We start from the raw sequence: 1,349 nt of genomic DNA, 5'->3' as shown, positions 1-1,349 counted from the left end.
ACGTGATTCTGGCCGTGAGCTACATGTCGCAGGTGCTGGAGAAGGAAATGAAGGCGCAGGAGCAGAGGGTGAGGCTTGAGGCGACTCTTGCCCCGTCCGTCGTCCCCGCTCGCCTCACCGGGGGTTGGGGGGGTGGGCGGAACCTGACCCGGCTTCTCCCTTCCAGCTGGGAATCAGAATCTCCATGTCGCATGAGGAGGAGCCTTTGGGGACAGGTCAGTAGAGAAGGGACACCCCTTGTGGGGGAGGGTTTAGGGCTGGAAAGGGGTGAGGCCCAGCCTGGATGGGGGCCGCTGAGCCTGGCTCCAGGGCTCCGACCTCCAGGAAGATGGTGACCTGTTCCCCTCCGCAGCTGGGCCCCTGGCCCTGGCCCGGGACCTGCTCTCTGAGACCGCAGACCCTTTCTTCGTCCTCAACAGTGATGTGATCTGCGACTTCCCGTTCCAAGCCATGGTGCAGTTCCACCGGCACCACGGCCAGGAGGGCTCCATTTTGGTAAGGACCCGGTCTGACACTCCCGCCTCCCGGCCCAGCCTTGAACTGCCCAGTCCTTACGTTGTGAGTGCAGAGCTGTGCAGCCTTTAAGCCTTTGCGGCATAGCCGCTGAGATGTAGGACAGCACCCGCCCGAGGTGCAGGAGCACCGGGCAGGGCCTGAGACTCCCTGCATTCAGGTGACTAGAGTGGAGGAGCCCTCCAAGTACGGCGTGGTGGTGTGCGAGGCCGACACCGGCCGCATCCACCGGTTCGTGGAGAAGCCGCAGGTGTTCGTGTCCAACAAGATCAACGCGGGCATGTACATCCTGAGCCCGGCCGTGCTGCGGCGCATCCAGGTGTGTAGAAGCCGCTCTCGGGTGGGCTGGGAGGGCAGGCCGCCGCCACCGTGCCCCTGCTCACGCGCTGCCCACTCCCACAGCTGCGGCCTACATCCATTGAGAAGGAGGTCTTCCCTGTCATGGCCAAGGAGGGGCAGCTATATGCCATGGAGCTGCAGGGTGAGGCAGGGAGGCCGCAGGGAGGGGTGGCCTGTGGCTGGGCTGAGCCCCTGATGCATTCCCTCCCTCCAGGCTTCTGGATGGACATCGGGCAGCCCAAGGATTTCCTCACCGGCATGTGCCTCTTCCTGCAGTCACTGCGGCAGAAGCAGCCTGAGCAGCTGTGCTCGGGCCCGGGCATCGTGGGCAACGTGCTGGTGGTGAGGCCCTTGTCCAGCCCATTGGTCACCCCCTCAGTCTGGGGGGACAAGTGCCCCACGTGTGCTTTCCCCACGTCCTCAGGATCCAAGCGCCCGCATTGGCCAGAACTGCAGCATCGGCCCCAACGTGAGCCTGGGTCCCGGCGTGGTGGTGG

General features: G+C 64.8%; 1 protein-coding gene across 1 annotated transcript in view; it reads left to right on the top strand.

Moving 5' to 3' along the window:
* GMPPB (GDP-mannose pyrophosphorylase B) overlaps window positions 1-1,349 on the top strand; it is a 2,933-nt gene that overhangs the window by 939 nt on the left and 645 nt on the right. Inside the window, exons 2-8 of the mRNA XM_006770599.2 lie at window positions 6-68; window positions 167-215; window positions 353-495; window positions 674-832; window positions 916-994; window positions 1,067-1,194; window positions 1,277-1,347. Of these exons, the coding sequence (XP_006770662.1) occupies window positions 6-68; window positions 167-215; window positions 353-495; window positions 674-832; window positions 916-994; window positions 1,067-1,194; window positions 1,277-1,347 (692 nt within the window). The remainder of the gene's footprint in view (window positions 1-5; window positions 69-166; window positions 216-352; window positions 496-673; window positions 833-915; window positions 995-1,066; window positions 1,195-1,276; window positions 1,348-1,349) is intronic.

The sequence above is a fragment of the Myotis davidii genome, unplaced genomic scaffold (genome assembly GCF_000327345.1).
Source record: "Myotis davidii unplaced genomic scaffold, ASM32734v1 scaffold663, whole genome shotgun sequence".
In the NCBI taxonomy this organism is placed as follows: domain Eukaryota; kingdom Metazoa; phylum Chordata; class Mammalia; order Chiroptera; family Vespertilionidae; genus Myotis; species Myotis davidii.
Note: the sequence above shows the minus strand (reverse complement) of the source record. Positions and strands in the feature narration are given on the sequence as shown.